Below are 25943 nucleotides of genomic sequence, written 5' to 3'. Positions count from 1 at the left end.
ATGTTACTTCACAAGCACTTCTCAAATTGGTAGGACCGGTGATGGACATTTTCCATTATTCCCTGACATTTATCATCCTAACCAATAATCCATTGATCAATAAGAATGGTCTATAGATGAAAACAGTTCATACTTGCAGCCCTGTACTGATTTTCCTTCCATGACAGCACTGTCAGGAATGTCTTTACTATATGTCTCACCCCTTATTCCGCTCCCTGTTTGATATTTTTGAAAGCCTCAGAATGCAGCAACAACAATGTCAAGAGAGTTATGATGGTGATGCTGACTCACTCACTACAAGGCAGCGGGTAACAGGTGCACAGATACCAGATGTCTGGAAAATCATGGTGCAGGGTGCAGCAGGCATTGCACAGCAATCAATAAAGCAGCATGCATGCGGAGGTGGACAAACAGCGCTGTGATTTCACTTCTTCTTCTTCACATGGTTTGAAATGGACGGGCATGAAAACAAGTGAAGTGAGCTATTGACATAACACCTACAAGCTGGCCTGCAGCCATGAAGTCTGTATTGAAAAGGCATTAACTGTGTAGTGGAGCACCAAATCACGCAGGGTGGTCCTCCGTCAAAATGCACTCATCAGCCTGAAGGTGCACATACAGAAAACAGCTGTTTGAGGAACAAAACAGAAGCGCTCTTCAGTATGTAAACAGGAGCACATCTGCCTCCGGTCTGCGCTCTGGGGGAAACATAACGGCCAGCAAATTAGGCTGTTCTCCAATAAAGGTGACAGGTGGTACATGGAACTTATCGCTGATGTCAGGTGGAATAACCTTTAAAACATTAACACCTAAGAACGACAGCTTTTTGACCATCTCTTTTCTGTAAACTTGTTTAAAATACGTCAAGACTGACTTTTAGTTTCATGGCATGACTAACTCACATCTGTAAATGAATGCTGAAAGGTACAAACAGGTTTTGAAGCAACATATTCTGCCACCCAGAAGACGTCTTTTTCAGAGACGTCCCTGCTTATTTTTTAGCAAGACAATGTCAAGACACATTCTGCGCGTGTTACAACAGCGTGGCTTTGTAGGAAAAGAGTTCAGGTACTAGACTGACCTGCCTGGAGTCCGGACTGGTCTCCAAATGAAAGTGTTTCGTGCATTATGAAGCAAAAAATACTGCAACAGAGACTCCGGACTGATGAGGACCCGAAAGTCTTACATCAAGCAAGAATGAGAAAGAATTTCATTTCTAAAACTTGTGTTAAAAGAAAATGTAGCATGGTGGTAAACATGCCCCTGTTCTCAAATCTTTTGAAATATGTTGCAGGCATCAACTTTAGAATGCTTGTATAATTAAAAAAAAGTTAAATAATAAATACGTTGTCTTTGTGCTGTACTCAATCAAATATCGGTTGAAAAGTTTTTGCAAATCATTGCATTCTGTTTTAATTTGCATTATTGATGTTTTACACATCGTCCCAACTTTTTTTGGAATTGCAATTGTAACATATGATGCAATGCAAACTACCCAACAGTATATAAAGTATTTAGGGTTGGGAAATGGTGCTTTCATAAAATATCAACATAATATACAGAAATTTACATCAGTTTACTGCGCTTAAAACCAGGAAAAGACAAAACTTGCTACATCATGACCATCACCACCATATCCATCTGTCCATCTTGACCTCCTCCACATGAGACTCTTTATCCTACATCACTTCACTTCCTCCTTTTCTCCCATTATAATTACTACAGCTGAACAATAAACACAGCAATAACAATAAAAAGCAGGTTTAATAAATATGCGATATTTATGCCAAGCTCCCTAACCTGCCGGATGACATGCCTCTAGATGTTTTCCTTACTCAGTCCCTATGATGAAAGATACGATTTTATTTATTTTCAGTCAGATCCAAACCTCATCTTTCAACCTCCATGAATTCGGTAAAGGCTCTTTATGAAGAGGAATAGAGGAAAGCAAACTCTAATTAACTTTGGGAGGCATCTGCCTGCACCAGGCGTGGGTTGATTTAATGTCAAGTTGTTCATTGCACTAATTGGAGCAAAGTTAGGCTTTTCAAAATTTATGATGATACGGCCCCCCTCGTGAAAAATGTTACCAGACACCTGCATATGTTCGGTGGTTTTGTACGTCTCTGCGGAACCACTGGACTGCGACTTTCGGTGCTTCAGCAGAGATAACTGGGACAGTCATCGAGCCTAATGTCATCACTGCTCTGTTCGGCATCCCTCAGCTTCCTTTGCCGAAGCTCCGAGCAGATCTGATTGCTTTTGTGTTATTATGGGATAGACTTTTTATAGTAATCAGGAAATCACCAACATTTTCTCACATTCTGTGGCTAAAAGAAATGTTCAATAATTTACAGCTTAAAAAAGTTAAAGATGTTGCAGCCTTTCTTTTCCTATGCAGAATAAGATCCCATTCTATCTTATTTACTTATTTATATTACAGGATGCATTTTTATTCTGACCTGAAGGGTGAGATTGTCATGTTTACTGTAAGATGTGATATAACCAGGCTGACTGTTGTATGTTGTTTTTCTGTTGTTTGTCTTTGTTTTCATTGGTCCGTTTCTGATCAGATCACCTAATTAGCTACTAAAATGCAGACGAAAGGTTTGGATGTTAATTCAAATTGTACTCAGTACTCAACTATGGTTTTAAAAGTAACTAAGTAAATTACATCTTGAAATGCACACTTAAGTATGAGTAAAAGTGAAAATCTATATTTTTTTCTTTATGAATTTTTATAAGTTTATGTACTGAGGTAGGTACACAGGTAGACAGTAGAGGTAGGACACACATCAAGTAAAAATGCAGCTTTTGTTGTTGTAGTCTGACTTTTGAAGCACTTTCTGAATAAAAAGGGAGTTCAGATTTATCTGACTGTTTATGTTAACGGATGAAAAAGTAGAAGCGTTGCTGCGTATTCAAACTGATGAATCGCAATTGAAACTTCACTCTTCTACTGCAGGTTCAAGGATTCATTATTTTATCATGTGGCATCAATATTTCCTTCAATATTCAAAAGTACAGCAATAAAAACAACTTAAAACCAAAAATCCCACCAGTGACCTTGCAATATTTCTAAAGTCAAGTTAAATTGAATGTTTGTCTCGTGCAGCCACGCAGACTTTGGAGTTAATGAGACGACGGGTGTCCTCGCTGGAGACGCTCCAATGTTTACTCAAACTGAGAACTCTAAACAGTCTCAAATATAATAACCATGACAACAGGACCCTTCCTGGTTAGTCTTTTGAATGCTTCTCCACTTTTGCTGAAATAAATCTCCAGTCCATTATCCTTTTTTTTTTTTTCAGCCCAGAGAGACAAATCATTAGTTGTTGAACAGCGGTGCTGCGTGTGTCCTTGAAGGAAGATGTTTGCCATGTCAGAGAACAATTAGACACAAAGAGAGTGAAAGAGCCACACGAAGAGTGTCTGAGCTGTTTCAGGACGGTCTCACACTCGTGCCAGACATTCAGACATCTGCAGACATCAAGCGTACGGGCCTCCGCACACAGGGTGCTGCGAGCGAACGGGCGAGATAATAGCGTATGTATGCTATGGTTACATCTTCGCTGTCATTACCGCCTCAGGCGTCTGAATGCAGACTTGATTAGCTGCAGTTTCCCATGCAGGCACAACACCTTGAGGCTGTTTTGGCACCCAGTTTCAAACTGTTTCAGTTGCAGGAAGAATCCCCAACAGGCAACAGCGATGTCCAACTGCCATGTTTGGCGGTCAGAAACCACGCTGTGCAGATTTCTCCCTGTTATTGAGAGGACGTCCCACTGAGACACCACAGCTAGTCTCCGTCTCACGAGTACGGGCTTCCTGTGCAGGAAGCAATCACCAGGTGCAATAAACCTGTCAGGCTGAAGCCAAAGTACATCGTCTGCTTCGCCGTCATGCACTTCCCATGTTGTTACCAGCTAAATTCCACCCTAGAGGTTGAATAATTTTACAGCTGATTGAGTCCATAAATCAAACAGGGAATTTAGGGATACAGGCATATGAATACATCAATATCCAAACGCACAAGATGAGAGGTAAGGATGTTTGTGCAACAGACCCTGGAGAGCTACAGCGAGCTCCTGCCTGACAAAGTTCTAGTATCAAAACACTTCAAGTCCATCTATTTATTTGCAAAATTTGGGGTCAGTCATCTAGGACTGCAACCAACAATTATCTTCATAGTCAATTAATTAGTCCATTATTTTGTCGATAGTTGTTTGACCACACAATGTCAGAAAATATCTTTCCCAAACCCTAAGGTGACGCCTTGTTTCGCTCACACCCTAAAGATCTTCAGTAAACTGTCACAGAAGTACAAAGAAACTCATCTCAAACCAATTAATTGATCATCAAAATAGTTGATGATTAATTTAATAATCGCCAACACACCTGTCTCATCAAACAGACGTGCAAAGTGTTGTTTTGTTTCCAGTTCTGTGCGATCCATATGACGACAGAAAAATGAAGACAACACTAATAAGATGTACCACACTTTGCACTTTAATGGCACTAAATGAATAGCTTCAATACTATCAAATACCAAAAAAATACATCATTCTGTATCACTAAGCAGTTTATTTTATGTTATATAATCCAACTCTGTGCAGATTTCCCATTATTTTATTCATTTTAGGCCAGTTATAAAATGATCTCCAGCTGCTCCCAGGTCCTTCAGCTCGTTCCTTTAAATCTACTTTCAGGAATTATATTATATTTTGTTCATGTCTGAGGCCCCTGGGGACAAAAGTGGCAGCGTTTCCACTGTAATAACCCCAAAATATCACGTCAAAGATAAAAACTATCTAAATTAAAATGTCCACCTGCTTCTGTTTAACCGGCTAACGCACAGCTCACTGTAACTTTGGCTGGGAAATTGTAAATAAAAGCTTGTTTCATCTGATTTCAAGGAGACTCTGAACCATCAAAAATAACTAAAGAAATAGTCGGTCTTCTCTCTGATGGTCTTGTGAACTTATGCAGGTCATATATCGGCATTATATAGGCAAATTGTACTACAAAGTATAATTTAAAAATGAATCTGGTATTGAAAAAAGTATAATTCAGCAACTGATATTGCAGCCAAGGTATTGGTTCAGGTATCGAAAGTGTCTGAACAGTAAACACACAAACAATCATGGTCCAAATGGCACAGAACAAGATAATCACGAACAGCAGAGGGACTCCAGGAGCCAAGGCAAGACATGTATAGTCATCTGGACATGAAATGACCCATTTCAAGATATGAGATTCTGGTTATATCACAAAGTCGGAGTGCAGATCTCACTGAAGAGGCCTAAATGGACGAGCAGATGTCCAGAGTCTGGCAGCAGACTCCTCTCAGAGATGGAGCCATTATTGGAGTCTTTTTCAGCAGGTGCATGTTCACCGCATTCCTGCAGGATTATTGCTCCCACTATGAGAGAAGCTGAGTGGAAAATCCTAATTTTGTTTCAATTTTCAGAAGAACCCACAGGACAGTTAAAGGGGGGTTACTTTGAATGATTCTGTTTTCTGGCAATATTTAAGGAAATAGTTTTTGGAAAATGTTTCACTGTTTAATGCCATGACAAATACCGACAAAAGATGCATTTGAATTTATGTAACTCATTTCACTGTTTTGTGTGGCTGGGAAAAGAGGAACGCCCATTTTAACAGCGGTGAATGGTTCTCATTCTCCGATATCCAGCATTTTGCAAAACACCAAACGATAAGAAGTCATCATGAAACTCGGACATAAATAGCGGGGCTCAGAGGGATGCTGCTTCACAAAATGAAAGAACACCACATGTCCAGAGCTACTATATCGACACAAGGTGTGTTAAGAAATTGAACAGCTTGAAAAATGTACTACAAGGACAATCAGAGTCACATACAGATAGCTGAGTTTCAATAAAAGTGGGATCAAGTTCACATTCTTTACTCGCTATTGGCAATCAAGGATTTGGATTATTTATAGTTTTCATCGACAACCTTTAAGAAACACTCGAGTAAAGATATAGCAGGTTAATTGGTAAGCTTTAGAGGTGCTGGTGGATGGGTTTTTAGTTTTTACTTTTGGACTGAGCAAAGCTAGCAGTTTCCTCTTTCTTACAGTAATTTATGTTAAGATAAGCTAAGCTAAACTAAGCTAACAGTGTCCTGGTGGCAAATTTAATGGACAGATATAAGAGTGTTATGGACCCCTCATCTAATTTTTAGCAAAAGGCATATTTTCCAAAATGTCCGACTATGTCTTTAAACCAGGGGTGCAGAGCTTTTGTCTCCCCCTTCTGGCAGTGAGAGTAATTACACAACCACTTTCAATACAAGCTTATGACATTTCACTACAGGTGAGCTCTCCGCCTTTTTTTTCCAAATCTGTCTGTGCAAATAAGAACAGAGGGGAGAAAAAAAAGTCAAGTGATATCTATAATTATCTATGCCAGAAATGTAGCCTAGTTTCCACCACAGAAAACTATTCGTCCTTGCTGTTGATTGCTTTAATTTTTTTGAATCCTGTAATCCTTCCTCTGAACGCAGAGTTTCTTTTCTATCTGGAGCATGAGAATCTTTTTTTCCCACCATACTCCTAATTGCTGTAACCGGCTCTGTCGCTACAGATTGCCAGTTGACCACATCGCTACCCGTGCGCCAGCAACAGACGTCACCATAGACGCCAAATCTAAAAACTCCAGCATGCTGCAAAATACAGAGAAATTTATTTGGCGGTGATCGGATTAATCAGCATTGTGCGACCTGGTTTGGCCAGTGCTTCAGTGCAACGTATGTTCATTTAAATATAAAGTACAGCACTCCATGTTTAATGAAGAATGGGCTGTGTTGGCTGTACTAGCCAGTGTGAGCTCAAATGAAAAGACCACACTGAGGTGCTCGTACATCTCGAGGATTAAAATGACAAGTAACCAGCTTTCAAGAGGCTGAGTGGTTCTATCAACACCCTACTGTCCTGTCTCTCTGATGAATATCACATCTTCAGACATTGTTTCACTGACTGCTTCAGGCGCCACATTCTCCACATATTCACAACTTTGTCCAACGTAAATACGAGCGCTGCACAATTGCCAGCTGGAATGAAAATATTCACTTTATATCTCACTCAGCGCAAGTGACTTTTCTGATCTGGAAATTGACCAAAATCCTCACGATAAACACCCATGTTTACTTTTCATTATGCAGGGATAAAAGAGATAAACACACGCCGCACGTCTCCGCACAAAATAAGGCCACAGGGAGTACAAAAAAAAAAAAAACGTCTTCAGTGAAGGAACCATTTAGAAAGGCCTGACTCCACACAGCTGTGTCCCACATCTTCCAAAATGGCCTGGAGTGTCTGCAGAGCACGGCTTATTCAGCTATAAATAAAGCAATCATGGGAAAAAAAACATCGAAAAATTAACATCAAATTAAACTGCCCAGGAATGAAGTTGGTCAGAAAATCCGTGTATCGGCCATGTTAAAGGGAAAGTTCAGATTATTTGAAGTGACGTTGTATAAGGTACTTATTGATAGTCGGTGTATAACCTACTGTAGATGACAGTCGGCGTGTCCCCAGTTTGATGAAGCAGAGAGGGGCATTCACATGGAAACTGAGCAATGTACTGCTGAGGACAGGGTCAGCAACAAGGGGTATTTAGCCACTTAAAATAGGTCCACATAAAAAATTCAATTTCAATTTAAGTGTAATGTGTAGTTTAAGGGGTGTGAGAAAATATTTATCTGCTTGAGTAGTGCAATATTATGTGTTGTGATACTGTTTCGACTTGATACATTCAAATATTTGGGGCAGTGGTTCATTTTGTGTTTCGTAGTTATCTATCTTCACTGTTCAGATAAAAAAGTTAACTTTTTAACTTTTTTTTTAAGCGTATGATACATTTTGGATTGGCCAGATTGTTGCAAATACACAGCCCTAATATTTACAATATGTTCACTACTTTACTTTGCTGTCAGACAACCTTTTTTGACAGGAAACCGCCGTTACACGAGTCAAATGTCACTTTCTGCACACCAACCAAACTTCACTGGCAAAATCAGCAATTTTACTTTGTATGAGACAGGAGTTGCTGGTCTACAGCTGACTCGATCTGTCAGTTACTTTGTGGTATTTGGTGACTTCGGTGTTTCAAAAAGTTAGTTTGGATTCACCAAAGTCACACAAACAAAACCAACAAATCAAGGCGGCAGTAAACCAGCAGCTCCTGTGTTCTGTGAGGTAAAGTTACTAGTTTTGCCTATGAAGTTTGGTTCTTGGAGAGAGCGATATTTGCCTTATACAACAGTAGATTTATGTCAGAAAAGGCAATCTGACAGCAAAGCAGAGTAGTGAGAATATTCTATTTTTTCTATTCTATCACTGTCTAAAAACCAACCAAACTTCACTGGCAAAATCACTGACTTTACCTCGCAGAACACAGGAGTTGCTGATCTATTGCTGCCTTGTTCTGTTAGTTTGCTTGTGTTATTGTGTGACTTTAGTGAATTTGAACAAATCCTTTAAAATACCTAAGGCATACAATAACACAAACAAGCTGATAGATTGATGTTCTGAGAGGTAAAATTAATGATTCTGCCTGTGGAGTTTGGTTGGTTTGGAGAGAGTGATCTTTAGCTTATATAACGACAGTTTCCCATCAAAAAAAGGCTGTCTGACATCAAAGCAAAACACTGAAAATATTCTAAATATAGTGCACACTTGAACTGATATTGATTTGTTTTAGGTGGACCTGGCTAATATGTTTTGTTGCTGACTCTGTCCACAGCAACGTGCTCAAGCTGTTCTCTGCTTCTCCAAACTGGGGGCGTGCCGACCACCATCTACTGTAGGTAATATACTGACCATCAATAAACGCCTCATACAACCCCCACATGAAATTATTAGAACTATTCCTTTAAGATAACACCAGCAAAGGGTATGGTATTGTGTGTTAATGCACAATGAACTCTAATATCCCTCAAATCAAAAATTTAAGAATCAAAAGCCTTTAAAAGTCGTGTTACTGGCCTTTAATATCTGAAATAGTCCCAAAGGACATTTGGTATTCACTCCCCTCATACATACATCCAATATAGCTGCCTGCAGCTCCCAGCAAGGGTAATATATCCTGCACCTCGCAGCTTTAGATGCAGTAAAATATTAATGGAACCCTCCTTGGGCAAAAGGTTACCTCTGCCCTCAGAAGCTTCATGAGGGAAAAGAGACAAAGCCAAAACTCAGCAGTCATAATGATCGGGAGCCATAAAAACAGGACTAAACTTTCCTTTAACTCCTTTAACTGTGATTCATATCCTCCTCACCGACTCCTTTAGGTGCAGGAAGGAGAGGACACGTGAAATCAAAAAGGGCGTGAACTATCAGAAAAGCAAAGGCCAAATGCAAACGTAAAATTATCTCCAAAGCGTCGGTCCGTGCGTCAAAGCGCATGTGGAAACGGGATACTTTTGAAATTTTAATGAAAGGAGCGAAATCATTTCATCGGCGTCATGCATTACGAACGAAAAGCCACCTTACCATGACGTTGCCCTGCATTTTAGCAGTCTCAATCAGACTCTTTTCCTTCATTTTTCCCTCCTCCGCGGCTCCGATCCGCTCCCCGAAACGTTCAATTTGTAGACTTTTTTTTTGGACACCTTGTGCTCTGTCAGCTCCCCGTCCGTCCACCGCGCCAGTTCCCAGCCAGACCCCTTAGGTAGTGAGCCAGTTCATAAGTGGGTGGGCTTACAACCTAACGGATTGATTAAAAAAAGGAAAACAGCGTGGGCTCTCCTCTCCTCTCCTCTCAGCCGAGTTCTCCTTCTTCCTCCTCGCACGCAAAACGGTAAATCATACAGGAGAAGAATAATTAAAGGGAGGAGTAGTAGGAGGGAGAGAAGTTTGAGTGGTTTATGATCCACTCCTGATCATCGCTTTTCTCTGTAGGAAGATGCGCAGAGGATGTTTTTTCCTGTTAATTAAAGAGAAACTGAAAAACACTCTTCATCACTGGGAACTGACAGTCTGTGCCTGTCCGAGCTGCTGCGAGGTGTCATTTAAAAATGTGATGGGCTGCGCGTAAACTGCACGCAGGCTTTAACCTGCAGCTGTACATTACGCATGAAGGTCACGATGAAAAAGCTGCGATCACGAACATCAGGTGTGCACACCCTATAAATCTGACCACTTTCTAGTTTTCTAATGAATGATAATGAAAATAATGAATGATTGTGACTTTTATGCGTAGTAAATATAAAACCTTAAAGGTCATCGTGATTGAAAGGGAATTATCTGTCGTGAGTCTGCAGGATCCTCCTTGTTCCTTACTTACTGTAAATTATTTGGCCCTTTAGAAACTCCTCTGTTCAAAGTCAGTGATCCCCAGAACTTCTGCATGTGCTCATTAAAGGTTTTTATGGCACTGAAACATCATCCACTGCAGACAGGCAGACTATAAACATCATAAAACTCATTCAGTTTCCAACTGTGTCTGTGCTGTCTATACCAGTGGTCCCCAACCTGTGAGTCGGGACCCCTACAGGGGTCACAACACAAATCTGAGGAGTCACCAGATGATCAACAGGTTAAAGAAAAACGGTGCCACTTTACAATAAAAGTACGATTACAATAAGAGAATAATAGCATGATTTATAAATGGTTTATAAATGACCTGTTGCTTGCCACATAATGAGCCCACATGTATCCAGTCCCTCCAGGATTTCACAGGATATTTTTGGGAATGTTTCAGCCTAAAATGCCTGATTTCACAGCAACCATTTAAAAAAAATAAGTGATGCATGTTGTGATGTTTTTAGGCGTTTTTGCAATGAAACTGTGGGAGCATGTTTGTTTGTTTGTTTTGCTTTTTGCACAGTTCATTAAAAATAAAAGGCAACTTGTTCCAGGGAGAATAAAACCTGGAACAGTCTGTCCTGAGTGCTTCTAAGTAATCTTATCAAAAAGGCTCAGGATAACACAAATTCTTACAAAATATGCTTTATTTTGTAAGCGAAGAGGGCTATTTCACAAGGAGGCTAAATCATTTTGGAGCTCAAACTCAAAACCAGGAAGACCAAAATTTAATTGAATGTGCAGAGCATTGATAAATATCAATAACAATAACAAACCATGTGCTTTTTCCAGCACCCCTGACTAAATAAAAGAAAAAAAAATACAAACAAATGGTGAATAATAAAACACTGAGTTGATTGGTGGAAATCATGGGACGCTACGATGATTGGTCAAATTTGCAGAAAAGTTGTGGGGACTGGACAAGGGTAGTCTTATTGTAAAGTGGTAGCAGAATAACACATTAATGCTTGTTTTTAACTTGACGAGTGGGTTCACCGTAAAATGAAAAAAGTTTTGGTCTAACAGGAAACAAATCGAATCAAAGTGTGTTCTGCAGGCTTCAGTGTTTTGTTGGGTTATTGGAGATTAGGTACCCCTCATCTGACTCATACTGTAAATTTGTTAAGATTAATTAAGAGAGCAAAGCGACTCAGCTGCAACTAAGTGGTGTGTGTTGATTTTTGTGCCACTCTTGAGTGGAGCTTAATGTACTGTACTGTTTATTTGAAGAACCTTTTAAATCATACTCATTGTGCATCCCTGGACTGTGAATATACAGACAGTTCCAGCCCGTGGGGACATTTCGGACTACAGACACTGAGGATACACCATATCTGGACATGTGTGGACAATTATTCGCTACACTGCCCACCTTTGTTTTAGAAGGCCTCTAGTCCAAAGGGTTGGGAACCAATTATCTACACAGTTCAGAAAAAATGTGGCAGTAGTTAAAGGTCCGGTGTGTAAGCTTTATTGGCAGAAATTAAATATGATATTCATAAATTTGTTTTCATTAGCGTATAATCACCTGAAATTAAGATTTGTTGCATTTTTTTAACCTTAGAATGAGCTGTTTACATCTACAGTCATGTTTCACTGCCATGTTTCTACAGTAAGCCAGAACAGACCGGCTCTTCATGCAGCCTTTCATTTCTTTGCAGCCGCTGTCGGTTCTCTTCACACTTGGAAGGGGAGGGCGACACCATCACATACAACTAAATCCTACAGACTGTTCCTTTAAGAAGAGGCTCAGTGATATGTACTCTTCATCTGACTCATACAGTAGATTTGTTAACATTTGGGTCCCTTTATTGATTCTATCAGAAAGAAAAGCAACTCAGCTGCGGCTAAGTTGATTTTTGTGCCTCTCTTGAATGTGACTTGATGTATTTAATCACACTCATTGTACACGGCTAGACTGTGGCAATCTACAGACAACTGCAGCCCTGACAATTTCCATCACGGCAGCTACAGACACGAAAGATACACCATGATTTGCTACACTGGCAACCGTTTAGCTTTTTTAGTTCCCTTTCTTGTATGTCAATGGGTGTAAAAAGAAAAAATGAGGTGTTGCTCTCAAGTTTACTTCATAATCCATAGACAAGACATATCTGGTTACAAGGGGACCACCAGCACAAAAGACTGGGAAAAAATATTTGCATACTAGGGATAAATATTGTTAGAATTATACTGATACTGCTTCTTGAAACCCTTATCGATAGTACTTGCCATAATTTGGTGCATAAAAATAAAGACATAACATGAAAAGAAGTGAAATTCAAAGTGAGAACAAGAAGAGAAGAAGAACTGCAATTCAGCACTTATTTATTATTACTTTTTCTCAGAAAGAACGAGTTAAATTGTGTCCTGAGTGATCGAATTTAGCTGCAACTTCAAATTTAGTCAAGTGAGGCTATGCTTCTGAACGTTTTGCACTGTCAGCTGTTTATATAATCCTACATAAATGCCAATAATTTGTCCAGGAGCTTATCGATATTTCTGCACTGACCAGTCAGAAACAGTTCAGAACAGTTTTTTGATACCCATCCTTACACACTGCTTGAAATATTTAATTTTTTTTTAAGTATAAAATCGTAGCAGGACACATCTGAGACAGCATAATGCTTGTAGCTCAGTATCTAAACTGAATTTCCATTTCTTTACCGCTCCATTACTGACTCACCCTGACCTTGCTTTTGGAAAAGAACTGTTAAATGGGTTTAAGGTCGGGGCACGAGAGCCAGAATAAAAACATCCTGAATCTGAAAAGCAGTTTCACATTTGTTGCAGCAGTTGTTCATAACTGCCAACATTTTGCTATGGGCTCCATTTCGAATAGAGCTGAGGAATTCTAATGAACAATACATGAGGTTCATTAGGTCCCCAGGTAAAAGCTTATTGATTCTCATTATTGACATCAATAACAAATTAGACGTGAAGAGAAACTAATTACGTACCATAGAAGAATTGAGACACTGTGGATGCGACATATTTCTGTTACTTTTACTCTGAAATATTTACTATTCTGAGCAAAACACACCCACTTAAGACCCAAGCCCTCTGTCTCACAGCTTTCAGGATGAAGTCTGCCTTACTTCTCGCTCTCTCTCAAGCTTCATAAAATCGATATCAGTCTGACTCTTCAGCATTTAGACTCTCTGTGTTTACTGTACTGCATGAAAAGGAGTGCTTTTACACTGACGATGCAGCCAGGCAGCAGCCGAGTGTCCTAAACTCACAGCGGCAGTTCACCGAGAAAAAGGTTCCCCCAACTGGGAAGTGCAAACAGCATGTCTCACATAAATCTCATTTAAAAGTGCCTGGTATTAATTACTGTGGATAAGGCTGTCAAAACAACCTAATGGGGGCAGCGGGCTCCCTCGACTCCAGCTGGACTGCTGACAGAGGGAGAACACAGCAGTTGTAAAGATAGGTAGCTGGCTGCGCTGCTTCATTACTGTGTTGGCATTTCTTTTACAGATTTCCTTCATAACTGCTCCATGGAGCTCTTCTGTCAGAGGCTTAAAGGATAACCTTCATAACACACCATCTTCTACTTACAGTCTATAAATAGCAGAGATGGGAAGTAACTAGGTACAAATACATGTCCTGGAAAAGTTTTTTTCTAACAGCTTTTTACTTTTACACCCTACATTTGAACACAAACGTATGCACTTTGTACTCGTACTTTTTTCAAAACAGGCTTATTACTTCAGTTTTAATGCAAGACAAAAATGTTGTCTAAAAGTGTAACAAGGACGAAAATGACATAAAAAGACGCAACGAGACAAAAATGATGTAAAAGGTGAAAACAGCACAAAAAGATGTAACAAGACTAAAAAGATGTGAAGAGAGGAAAACAATATAAAAGATATAACAAGGTGGACACAACGTGAAAAGACATAACAAGATGAAAACAACATAAAGATACATAATAAGACGTAACAAGACAAAAATGACATTAAAGAAATTGAATGAACTTCTACTTTTACCAGTCTTTTTTTCTACACAAGAATCTGTACTTCTACAGAAGTTCTGTACAGAATGTTTGTACCTTTGCCACCTTTGGTAAATAGCAGCATTAGGTTTGCTGACAGCACCACATTTAATCTGGTTTTATGTATCAAACATGACACATAAACTCCCCTCGACCCCACAAGCTGGCCTGTACTACACATGGAGTATTGAATTCACCATGTTGTTTATTCCCCTACTTGGCACGCTGAGCTGAGTTGAAATTCATCACGTACAGGTGTGGCGGCCAAGGACATCTGTAACAACAATGTTGGCAGCGCAGAAGCAGGCAGCAGCTGCCTGATGTTGAGACTCTCAGAGAAAATGGCCGGCCAGGGATGGGTAACTGCTACCGTGCCGTAAAGCCCCACAAAAAAGAGGCAGCTGACAGCAGTCGACGCTGCCGAGCTGCATGGGAGCTCTGCTGGGGAGAGAAAATCTGCTGGAGTGTGGACAGCTGCTGCCCAACTCCAGGATGGAGAGCCACAATAAACGGCTGGCAGAAGAGCTGTGTCACAAAGGCAGTGTGTGAAAAAATGTTCATCTTTTTATTGTTTATGTCAATACATCTCGACAACGTGCAACCACCTAACGAAAACTACACACAAGTGAAAACATACATCTTCAGCAGGCAACCTGAAAAGGATATTTGTCACAATTTGGAACTCATGAACATTTTGATTAAGAACTATAATTTCTTGTTTTCAGACTTTCTTGCTCTTGCAGGGAAAATCATGGTCACAGTTTCAAAATGGTCAAAGTTAAGGTACACAGACTCAGTGTCCTGCATGAAAGTCACACAACCTACAAGCCAACTGACCTTCTTATCCTCCGCTTCCACTGTCCACATATAGGACACACTATTTCTATATTAGCACAGCATGTTGGCACTGGACATAAATCATGAGGTGCTGAAAAGTCCAACATGGAAGTAACTATTTGAAATAAAAGGCTCTCATATGCTCATTTATGTATTTGGACATCCTGAGAGGGACCAAACAAGACAGGCACGATGAGAATTGTGGGGGTTTTTTATTCGCTCAAACTTCAAAGCCTGCAAGACACAAAGTACTTTCACTTGACTTTGGACATATTTAACAGTTAACAAGATAAAGTGAAGCAGCTCTTCTTTAACCTCCTACAGCAGAAATGAAGCTGCAGGCGTAAACACTGAGAACACCGAGATGACGGACTGAGACAAAACAGGAAGCATTTATATCTGTTTGGCCAGACAAAGAGCACAAAAGGAAGGCTGGGGACAAACACACTGCACTACACAAAAGGGACATAATCCTCGATGGTTTCAGTCTAATCTTCAATTTTACTTTACTTTTTGTTCTTTAAAAAACGGCAGCTTTACAGGAAATCTTGGAAGTCAGAGCCACTTTATTTAAACAATAAAATAATATCAACACTTTTAAAATCCTACATACAAGTATTCACTGTTTAGTCCAAAATAGGGCTGTGACTAATGAGTATTTTCATAATTGATTAATCCGTCAATTATTTTGTCAATTAACCAACCCAGAGTTCATAATGTTGAATTACACAACTCATTTTGCCGATTTTGGTGCTGGTAAACTGTCTAATTCAATGTTTGCAGCTCGATAATCTGTGACTGGAGGAGACCGCCATGTCCATTCCCGAAATGCACGCACTGCTTTTTGATGACACCAACTGTAAAAGGGTCTATAAAGTTCACCAAAGTCTGCATTGAGAGGAGGTCAAAGATGGGTCAAACACACCAAAACTTCCACCCAGGAGACTGCTGTTTGTGTCCAGCGTGAAACCAAAACTCATTGACTTTTTATAACAAAGCATTTCTGTTGCAGGAGTCTGGACACGAATCCCAGACTCCCTACACTTTGTACACTCGCCATCCAACCCAACCATTTCCTTGTAAATCCAGCATGTTATATAAATACATTTTTTTTAAAGTGTGTAATTATGGGAGACAGGGTTGCCTACATGTTGCAATGTCTGTTAGAGCTATTTACACAACAGAGAAACAGTTGTAAATAATTTATGTTTTGTTTTATTTGATTCAATAAGCAGCTTTGTACTTTCACTTCAATATGCTTAATTTGGACCAATAATGATGGCAGTCAGCTCTGGCTTCTGATTAGAATTGTCTGAAATGAAGAACATGGACTACAGAGTTTTATTGAAGCATGGAGCAACAATATGCTCGGACTCTAAAGCTTGACTGGGCATTATGAAGAAATGGATGGAGCCACTAACAATGTCTATACATCTGTCGCTGCCATTCTGCAGCATTAAAAATGTGGTTGAACTTGAACAAATGCTCTATTTTTGCATTATGTCAAGAAGAGTAACTACAGGAGCAAGTCTCGATAGACAAGTCTTTGTGACCTCACATGATATCATTGTGCATGTAAAGTGGCTACAGTAGAACTGTGGTGCTTAAACTGAAACTGGGTGAGTTTCAAGAGTCTTTGATGAGGCGGGAAGCCTCTTAAACAAAAGTGATTAAAACTTGCCCAAACTTGCCCAAATCCAGGATTGATTGGCCTGGATCCCCAGTGGAGTGAGTCCAGAGAACAAGCTTCATTCTGGTGACGGCAGTCATCCAGCACAATAAACTCAAGCGAGACCTTCGCAGGGACGAATCGATGGTTTCATTATCAACTTAATTACTTGAAACCATGATATCCTCCACGCTGCTGTCACCGTTGTCTTCTGCTGTTTTAATGACAACCTGAGAGATACTGGACCTGTTTCAAAGAGGAATAAAATTATTGTAAGCAATATCACCATCAAACTAAATGGAATCTATCGGAAACTGAGATTGTCACTAAATCCTTTCCTGATACGACTGCACTGTCCTCGACTGAGTTGTGCAGTGAGAAAAGATGCTGTAGTGTCTTATAGCAGATTAATCCTAAAATGTGTATACACACATCCATAGCTGGATTACTGAATGGGCCTAAACGGGCACAGGCCCAGGAGCCCCAATGGTCAGGGCCCCCCTTAAGCTTCACCTGCAAAATATCATGTAAATGGACATATACCCACAACTAAGAGACACAAATGATGATGTGATGTTAGCCAATTTGCCAGAGTGCAGCAGCAGAGCACACAGAGCAGATGACGCTTGCTCGTCTGCTTGTTTTTATCACCAAAAGGCTCAGATTGTTACTTTAAGTGTCTGACAAGATTGTGGAAAGGATAGTGACAGAGAGACAGAGACAATAACACGTTTTGTTGAATTAGAAACTGCTATTTTTCATTGCTCTCGCCAAACTGACCAGACTCCGTTCTGTATTTCCATAAAACCTTCATTCAAGATGTGAAGGAGTGTGGAGCATAGAGGACAGATGATGCAAGACAGTGGCTACAGCAGCGCCGTGGCCTGGAGGAAGAAGCCCCGCAGGTCTGCTGGTTTTATAACTGAACTATTGGAGGATGCACACTTTTACTTTCATTGACAGTGTAAAAATCTGGTGTTTTCACATCACAGATGATGATGAAAGGCATTAAAACATGAGTCTTACTGTCAAAACATACTCCTAGTCTCATATAGGAGTTTAGTGTGGTGTACGGAATTGAAAAACAGAACCAATTACCGGATATTCATGGATATTTGGATGACAAATTAGATATGACTGACAAAAATCGGTCAGGGATAGTCCTTTGCATGCAACTACAAAGAGATGCAAAATGACAACAAAGCGGCACAAAATGACTACAAAGGTATGGAAAGAGTCTACAAAAAGAAGCAAAACAACCACTAAGTCTGTGTGATTTGCTCATTACATATCTGTGTCCAGGGACCCACTGTCTCATAATCCGTCCACGCGTGGGTCAAGGTGCTTTTGAAGTGGCTCAAGGTTTCTGCTCTGGGTTAAGAGTGATTAATGTTTAAGCAAATCACAGACTGCTGAAAATGGAGCCATTACTGAGCAGCAGGAAACAAGTTTTTCAGCGCACACACTATCCCCTGATTTGCATCTCAAACATCTTCTCTGTGAATTTCTCTCCAAAACGCTGGCTGCACTTCTCCGCTGGTGGGGAGCTCCGTAATCTAGATAAGAGGTTTCTGCTGACCTTCCCCGCCCCGGCCTGTCAGCGCGACAGATCGTTACCATCTCTAATGAATTCAGGAGCAGAAAAAAGGGTGCACAGGCATGTAAAGCGCACATTAATCTTGCAGCTTCGATGCAGGAGGTCTATTAGCAGTACCACCACCACATACAGGGCTGGAAAGATCATGAACTAATGTGTTGTGGCTTTACAATTTTTTTGCTTTCCTATAGAAAAGCAGTTTTAGCCTTTTTTATCTTAGCTTCTATGCAAATACTGTTTAAAGGGTGAAAAGCAGTCTGATCTTTTAGATTCAGATTTTTCTGTACTTCTGTAAATGCACTGACCTTTACGCACCCTAATAAAATAAGACAAAGTATATTGCTACTTCACAGCGAGTCCCCTCAGTTGGCAGCACAAGACAGAAAAGTTACTGTAATTATTTTCCAACTTAAGGGGACTTTTGCCTCCCTCCACCCCGTGACGGAGCCGCTAAGCACATCTGAATATTAATGGAACAGTTGCCTTGAACAGCAGGCGTTTGTCAGGAACTTGGATCAGATTCATCACTTTAACCTGCTCTGCTCCGCTCAGGGACGGATGATGAGTTCCCACAACACAGCAGCTGGCTCCGGCTTCACGACTCACACTTGAGCGGTTCAAAAGGATGTGAACACGGGTGTTAAAGTCAAAGTACGAGAGAGGAAAATCAATGCATGCATGTATAAGTTGTTGTCTTCTGCTGAAAAGTAAAGCATTTCATCTGTTTTTCTACTCTACTCCTGATTAATATGATACAACAGTGACTCAGTCAGGTCCATTAAAGGAATATGCATGCGCTGTTCTAAAGAGGACAGGTACTTTACCTGAGGAAACCCCAAGCAGAGGCTGTTGTAGTTTGACACACATGGACAAATATTGAGAGTCACTGACAAATGTTCCCATGACTGCAGTCAATAGATGTAATAAATATGATAAATTGATTGTTTGCTAATCCCCGCCTGCCAGCTGCAAGCCTTCCATCCTCACACAGCACATACACATGTTACAAAAACGGTGATTTATCACCCCAAATTTTTTTGTCATTTTTAAACAAAGGGTACCTTCAGAGTTAGACAAAAGCAGGTTTCTCATTTCAACCAGGCAAGAGTTGATTTAGTCAGGAAAACAGTACAGGAAACAGGAAAGGTGAAAGTTACCCAAGCTTGCTCAGTTATTATTGGAGATCAGAGCAAAAAGGGGCGGGACTTAGAAAGGGTCAACTGCAGCTTATATTAAAGCAAGTGATTTAATATGTTCCTTACGCTGCTCTTGTGTTTTTTGTTTTGAAAAGGCTAAAAAAGATCCTATCCTTGAAACTGAAGAAGCATCTATAGTCCCATGCACTTCACACCACTTCACAAAATTTTGAAATCCAAAGCTTGAAAGACCTCCCGTGCCTTGTTACGGCTGCTTGGAAGATGTCTGTTCGGCGTTCAGCAAATGGTCCATTTCAGTGTTGATCAAAAGTATCAGCGCATGATTCATATTTATGGTTTCTCAGCAGTTCCAGTTCACCGTCTCCCTGTTGGTACATTACACACCGTGAGTGGGAATGTGGGAAAAACACACCCATCGCTTCTCACAGATAGTAAACACCTTCCCAGTCGGCCTGTTAGAATCTCAGCTTCATCAACATTTACTTATATGTCCCACTCTTCTGTCAACAGACTGTAAAACGATTAGACCTGGTTACTCAGTAATGTTAACAACCATTAAGGTTGACTGATGGCACTGTGTGGACACGGCTGTACCTCACACGTGCCTGAGCGGCTCATGTTTATCCATAAGGGAGATACAGCCCGCAGTCTCTCACAGCACCTCTGATGAATGTTATCAGCAGCAGACCTCATCAGATACAGTGTGACTGACTAGTCGGCACTTTCAAAGCTGGAGAATCTACCCAAAATCCATGTTTGTCTTCACACCACATGACCAAAATTATGTGGACACCCAAACACGGTTGCTGGACATTAAGCTGATCTTATAATGGCTGCAGTCTACTTGGGAAGACTTTCAACAAGATTGTGGAAACTGGGTGTAATTATTTGTTCCCATTCAAGAAAAGGAGCACTAGTGCGACAGGTGATCTCATGGAATAGCAAGAAATTGTTTGGAGGTGGGTGTGCACTTTCATTTAAAAAAAAAAAACACTTGGCAGCTAACTTCAACCAATCAGATCTGAAGCAGAAGCTGGTCGCCAAAAAAAAGTGTCATCTTTTCCATCAAGTAAAGCCTTCAGCACCATTTTTTGCTCTTCTTTCAATGAAGAAATACTCCCCAGTTCTGACAGTATCTACGCTAACCTCTTCAAGAGCTGCCATTGTTTGTTCAGGACGAGTTATTTCCACGTACACTTCTTGCTGTCGGCGGACCTAAAACCACACCCGTAGCTGCCAGTGGTTCCTCCTGCTGACTGGCTCGCACCACCTCTGGTGTGGACACAAACGGATAGCTTGGATTCTCGCGTGATCTCACAAATCCAGCTGCCACACAAGGTAAGACATATGCATCATCTCTGCATAAGTCAGCACAGACTACATGGCATTAAATGACACACAAAAAACAAAAAAAACGGAAAATGACTTGCCGTGCCATTTGTGCTATGTGTTGGGGTTCCTTCATCCTGAAGGTGTTGAGGTCAAGACCTCAAGTCAACCTCAAGAGTCAAGTTCTTCAACACCAAACTGGGAAAACTGGGTCTCTACCCAAACTGTTGCCACAAAGCGGGGTTGTCCATAGACATACAGTGTACAGTCTTTCTTCTGAGGAAACTTTTATGCATCAGTGTATCTTCTTCAGGGGTCGTTATAAAGTGAAATCAGTGTTATTGTCAAACTCTGGAGCCATTATGCATTCTGTCCTTTCACAATGCCTCTCTTGTTGCACCAGATCACATCTGCAGCTACACTGCTTGACATTATGATTTATCAATAGCATTAATTCGCTCAAACAAAACAACACTAAATTTCTATCATATAGCTACACAGTACTCAGATCCTACAGTACATGGGAGTTTTTTGCATTCTATCAGTGAATAATGAAACATGCCAGCACAGCTCCTTTCCTGTTATCCTCTTTGTAATTTTTGCTGCTTTGAGATGAGCTGCATTCAGACGTGCCACTGGAAAAGGCTGTCTTTCATTACCAGTCAAGGCCCGTGGATGCCGGATATCTTCTGTGAACGCCCATTTGGGAAGATTAACTACAGGAATATGCTTTAGTGTCTGATAACGGGAGAGTCATATCACATCGCCCAAGGTGGTTTCTGGGGCAACAGCGTGGCCATCAATCAGCTGGGTGTAATCTCACTAGAAATCGTTGTCAGCATGCAAATTAGTGTCACATTTCACACACCGGCTGTGTGTACACACCAAGAAAATTGGAAAATGTCTGGTAAATAACACTGTAAAACTGGATCTATACAGTAGATGTAAAGACAGTGACTGTGTGCAGAATGTGCAGCAGATGTGTGACGTATGTGAGCAGAGATATGACTTCAAACTGGAGTTCATGGGAGTTAAATGGGGAAAAGTTTCTGGCATCAACATGGTCAGTCGTATGTGGTTGTATCTAAAATGAAGCGGATGTTAAAACAGCGACGCTCATTTCTCCTGCGTTTCATTGCAGCAATTCAGGTTGTTTTTGGAATCCAGGTGAAATTCAGCGATCGTTAATCAGTTTGCAGTACATTTCAGCTGCAAATGTCCGCGTCTGTTGGGTCAATATCAGAGTGATGGATGACAGGAGAGTCCAGGGCTTTTCATTTTTCAACCTTGTAAGATGAATCCAGTGGACAGACTCCAGGAAATTAGTTTGTCTGGTCAAGAAATAGTCCTGCATGTAAAACTTCTACAACTTCAACATTTAGTTTTTACAGTACAAACAAATGAGAGAAACATGTTAATTGGTCAGAGGTTTCCGTATGTGGATGTTGTTAACTTTGTTACTAGTTTTTGTGCTAAGCTAATTGAATGCTGACACTAGCTGGCAATGGAAAATATGGCAATGGCGACGGCAATGTAATACTTAGATCTCAGGCTTCCTCCAACAGCCCTCTTACAGATATAAAAAAGAAATTTTGATAATTACAAAAAGTATGTATGTTTGTGCCGCCAATATGATATTTAAAAAATATACAGATGACCAATAGTAAAATGTGTAAACTATAACTGTGGTAAGTGTCCCACTGGTGGTACACGAGCTCCCTCCTGTGGTAAACTGAGGAATGTCAGAATTTTTTTAATTAAATAAATTCATTTGAAAATATAAAGTAATATAAGTACTACAAAATATAATCCTGCTAGGTAGTAAAGATTGATGTAGTGTACTCCTGTGATGGCAAAGTAGTCAGTGGAGGTAAAATGAAGAGACTGAAAATTAATGCTGTAATTGTGGCTAAAAACAGGAACTGTTATGTAGAGAAGTGAACATCACGAGGAGAATATTTCAAGCAGCCATGTTAAAAATTAAGTGGACGACAATGAGCCCAACATTAGGGCTAGTAGCTACTTCAGAAGTGCCAGTGAAGTGTCCACAGCACCTGGTAACAGTAAACGGCGAAACAGTGAGGTGGTACTCGGAGAGGTCAATATTTTCTGAGGTGGCACGCAGGATAAAAAGTTTGAGAAACACTAAACTATAAAACTGAAACAGGTTATGTAGTAATGCAGTAGATGTATATACAGAAAGAAAACAGCTTGTAGAAAGCATGCATATAAATCTACGTACTCTAATGGATATACGGATAAAGTGTCGGTCTGGTGTGAGTGCCAAGCTTCAGACATGAGTCTGGTGTCAATCTTCTCATCAGATTCTCATCAAGGAAGCAAAGAAGTGTGTTTCCTATACGTCAAACTTCTCTTTAATGATACAAGTCACAGATTTCCGCTCAGACTGACAGCGAAGTGCATCAGTCACCGGAGCAGCAAACAGGCCTTGAGCGGCTGCTTTTTACAGCAGAGCTGAGAAGATTCACAGCATCAAGTTGTTTTAATAAAGATGAGTAAACACGGCAGTCATCAGTGCTCTGACATGGTAATCTAATCATCTAATAACCATCTAATGTCTTCGTGCATGATGATGAAAACTAATATATAAGGAGGCGATTACAGGTCACAAATGCAGTGAATGGCTAATGCTGAAAAAGTACCAGCAATAAATGACAAAAATGATGTTTGACCTGATGAAAATCTTAAGAACTGGCCTTTAACTTTAAACTCCAGGGATCTGGTGCCACAGCGTGCTCCTTAAGACATATATTAACCTCTTCATTAAGAGAAGAGTTAATGATGCTAAGCGATAACTCCCTGAGGCAACAGCAGCTTTCTGGGGAATATCATGCAACAGAGTGCACACTTGTATGCACTGCAGGTCCACTACCTCTATACACTAAACCAGGTTAGCCTAAAGGACGATGGGGCTGAGTGGGCTGGGGTTTTTTTTTCCACATTGCACCTGCATATCTGTCCCACTTTCTTTCTGCTGTTGTCTCCAGCTTGCTGCTCATTTTAGATTGCACCGTCTCTGGAGGCACAAAACCCATTAAGTGAAACTAATACAAACAGGCAGCAAGGTGAGGTTCAGCAGTAGTGAAATATCAGAAAGTATTATGCTTTTGTTAAACTTTAATGACGGCTCAAGGTTTGAATTGAGCTGAAAAGATGGTTGGTGGCTTCACTGATCCCTCCATCGCTCTGATTCGCTGCCATTTCGCCACAAAAACCGCTCATTATTACTGGCTGACAGTACACAGCGCTGGCCCTTTGCTCTTTATCCATCTGTATTAATGTGCCAGTGTGGCCATAGATGTTTTGGCTACACGGATTGGATCTTTGTTTGCATGCGTCCCCCAGGATGATTTACAAAGCATCGATTTGGAGGCGCACATACTGGAGCACAATAAAACCGTTGTTTATGTTCAGACAGCAAGTGTTCATTGTCAAGGGGAGCAGCATCTTGTTTTAGGGCAATGTGAAGCATCATGGGAGTTAACACGACAAATCATCTCTTTTTAACTGCCAGGGACGCAGCGACAGATGCAGCTCGCGCGATCAGTTATACACCAGCTTTCTGCAATAAGTCAATAAAATCGCCTCCGCCAGTTCTATGAAAATGGGCCGTGGCAGGGCTGCGCTATACATTTCAATAAAGGCTGCAGATTGGAAGAGCGTCAAGACAAGGACGGAGCTCGGAAAACAATATGTTAAAGTCACGGCCGAGCCAGAGAGCCGAGCAATCAGGCCAAATAGGGCTAAATGACCAGGTTAGTTCAGATGATTATATGCAGCACACAGAAAGGTTTAAAATCACTTTGAAAGGTGGTAATGAAAACCCCTGCACTATTAAAGCGACAATTTAAACCCAAAGCGTGACACAAAATCTCTTTTTTAACACAATGCACACTGATAGCTTATCTTTTAGAAGGCAACAAAAACTCCATCACAACTCCTTCAGATGTTTTGGATTTTAAAGGAGCAATGCGTAAAATGTGGCCAGATTTAAAATTTAAAACAAATAAATATTACTAACAGCATTTGAAGAAGTAACAGATATGACGTTGTGTCAAAGACATCTCTGTGCTGTACTGAAGTTAACATGCAAACCAGCTAGCTCCTGCACGTCCTGTTTAATAAGGCCAGTTTGTGCCTCAAGAGTTGTGTCTGATGGGAAATGTATGCAAGTGGCAAGTTTGCTACAAAATGAACAAACAAAATGTTGAAAATCTTTACATGTATTGTCCATAATAAACCATACACCTATCTATCTATCATAAATTGCAATTTGGTTGAAAATTGAGGCCTTTATCCACCATGTTAGATGGGAAAATATTCTGGCTTCCTTCTGCCTCTCTGATGCCCAGCCTTCCTCTTGGTCTTCTCTGCTTCATGTCTGTCCTGTTCCAGCCTGCTGTCCTCGTCCCTCCTGGAATCAGAGTCCTGGTCAGAGCCTCTGTAAATAACATCAATACAGGCCTCCCTGTCGTCAAGTTGGCCGCTGTAGGTCTGGCAGACTTTGTTGGTCCCGATCTGGCTGTGTTCACTGGGAGGCTGCTGAGCTTGGTTCCACTGCCCGCAGTGTAAACATAAACAGTGGTGCTCTGAGCTGCTGGTCCGGCCAGACTCAAGTCACAATAGGGCCTCTAGATGCATGGTAAACCGAGCTAACTGCAGCTAGAAGGCGAACTTCAGCCAAATAAAGCTGGAGCAGAGAGTATAATAGAGTTGCTGGTCGACACACCCTCATTTTGGAGAAGCAGAGAGGAACATCAGCACGAAAGCTAAGCAATGAACTGGTGTGGGCAGGGTCAGCAGCAAAATGTGTGTGCCATGTTTTGCGTATTTTCACTGCTTTTACCCAGCTGTCAGCCAGCTTTCTCCAACAAGAAACTGGTGTGATTTAAGCCAAATATGGCTCTTTCAAAATGCACCAGGCTCCTTTTATTTTGCCTTGCAGCACACAGGAGTTGCTGGTCTACCACTGCCTCGATCTGTTAGTTTGTTTGTGTTATTGT

The 25943-nt window shown here is 40.7% G+C and overlaps 1 protein-coding gene across 2 annotated transcripts in view; it reads right to left on the bottom strand.

Moving 5' to 3' along the window:
* dpp6a (dipeptidyl-peptidase 6a) overlaps positions 1-25943 on the bottom strand; it is a 303760-nt gene that overhangs the window by 259454 nt on the left and 18363 nt on the right. The window contains exon 1 of one of the 2 annotated variants that reach the window (XM_084746868.1): positions 9518-9790. The exons of the other annotated variant lie outside the window; for it this stretch is intronic. Coding sequence (XP_084602994.1) covers positions 9518-9568 — 51 coding nt within the window. The 5' untranslated portion in view covers positions 9569-9790. Of the gene's footprint in view, positions 1-9517; positions 9791-25943 lie in introns of those variants that run through there. 2 annotated transcript variants of the gene reach the window in all.

The sequence above is a fragment of the Lutjanus erythropterus genome, chromosome 21, assembly GCF_056507025.1.
Source record: "Lutjanus erythropterus isolate fLutEry1 chromosome 21, fLutEry1.hap2, whole genome shotgun sequence".
In the NCBI taxonomy this organism is placed as follows: domain Eukaryota; kingdom Metazoa; phylum Chordata; class Actinopteri; order Lutjaniformes; family Lutjanidae; genus Lutjanus; species Lutjanus erythropterus.
The sequence above is the reverse complement of the archived record's forward strand: the minus strand, read 5'-3'. Positions and strand labels throughout refer to the sequence as shown.